This window comes from Geospiza fortis, unplaced genomic scaffold (genome assembly GCF_000277835.1).
Source record: "Geospiza fortis unplaced genomic scaffold, GeoFor_1.0 scaffold149, whole genome shotgun sequence".
NCBI lineage: Eukaryota > Metazoa > Chordata > Aves > Passeriformes > Thraupidae > Geospiza > Geospiza fortis.
Window position 1 is genome coordinate 31,922 of NW_005054671.1, and position 1,070 is coordinate 32,991.

The 1,070-nt window shown below is 46.4% G+C and overlaps 1 protein-coding gene across 1 annotated transcript in view; it reads left to right on the forward strand.

Annotated features, from left to right (window-relative positions):
• Positions 1–2: 2 nt before the first annotated feature.
• TRMT61B (tRNA methyltransferase 61B) overlaps positions 3–1,070 on the forward strand; it is a gene marked incomplete at its 5' end in the record, with an annotated part of 5,848 nt that continues 4,780 nt past the window's right edge. The window contains 2 exons of the mRNA XM_005430712.2: positions 3–77; positions 164–266. Coding sequence (XP_005430769.1) covers positions 3–77; positions 164–266 — 178 coding nt within the window. The remainder of the gene's footprint in view (positions 78–163; positions 267–1,070) is intronic.

Sequence of the window (1,070 nt, forward strand, 5' to 3'; positions counted from 1 at the left end):
GGCTGCTGCTGAGGCGGCCCTCGCTGGACGAGTATGTGCTGCTCATGCCGCGGGGAGCCACCATCGCTTACCCCCAGGTACCGGCTGGTGGCCGGGGGCTCGCTGGCCGAATTTTACCTTTAATTTCCCGCGAATAGTAACGTGTCGTTTTTCTCGCTCGCAGGATATAACTGCTCTATTAATGATGATGGATGTCCACCCCGGAGACACCGTGCTGGAAACTGGCAGCGGGTCTGGTGCTATGAGCTTGTTTCTGTCAAGAGCAGGTGAGAACCTGGCTTTAGACAACACGGTATTTATTTATTTATTTCCTTATCGCAACCTGGGTGCGTTTTTTTTGCCCAGATACTTATGGTTCTCGTGGTCCTTACTGTTCAGCTCATGAAAGCTTTGCTGCAGTTCACATATAGCTTGTTGACTTGAAGGAAAGTTACATCAGCACAGGGACTGCATTCTGACTGTGCTTAGAGGGCCGTAGTGTAAATGGTTACTAAAGGCCTTGCAGAAAGCTGAATTTCAGCCATGCCTCAAGATCGCTCAACTGCAGCTGGTCTTGATATGTTGGGCCCAAGTTTCAAGGTCAGCAGTTGCACCTCTGCTCCCTCTCCATCCTTCTGCCTCCTACTGCTATTGCTTGGTTTCTTCTGATCATCTTTCTGGAATAAACTAGTGTTTGGGGTTTTTTAGTTCCATTGGGATTTTGAAGCTAGCATGGGATTATCCTCAAAGCAAACATTGCTGCTGTAGGAGCTAGAAGCTGACTAAACAGAAGATAAACATCAGCACTTCTCTTTCCATTTAGAGAGAGGGAAAGTAGGAGTCCTTAGCTTTCCCCATCTTGCCCTAGAGGCAGACCCAGAACCCAAAGAGATGGAATACCTGCTATAGGCTAAGGCAAAATAGAGCAGCTGATTTTTCTGCCTTGGGTATTCAGCCTACTGTGGCCATTTCATACAACAACACCTGAACGTGCCAATTATTCCTCTGAATTTTCTATCTTGTCCAACAATTTTTTCTAATCACTTTAATTTAGCTGTAAATGGAACAAGTTGGCAGAATCATTGGCATTA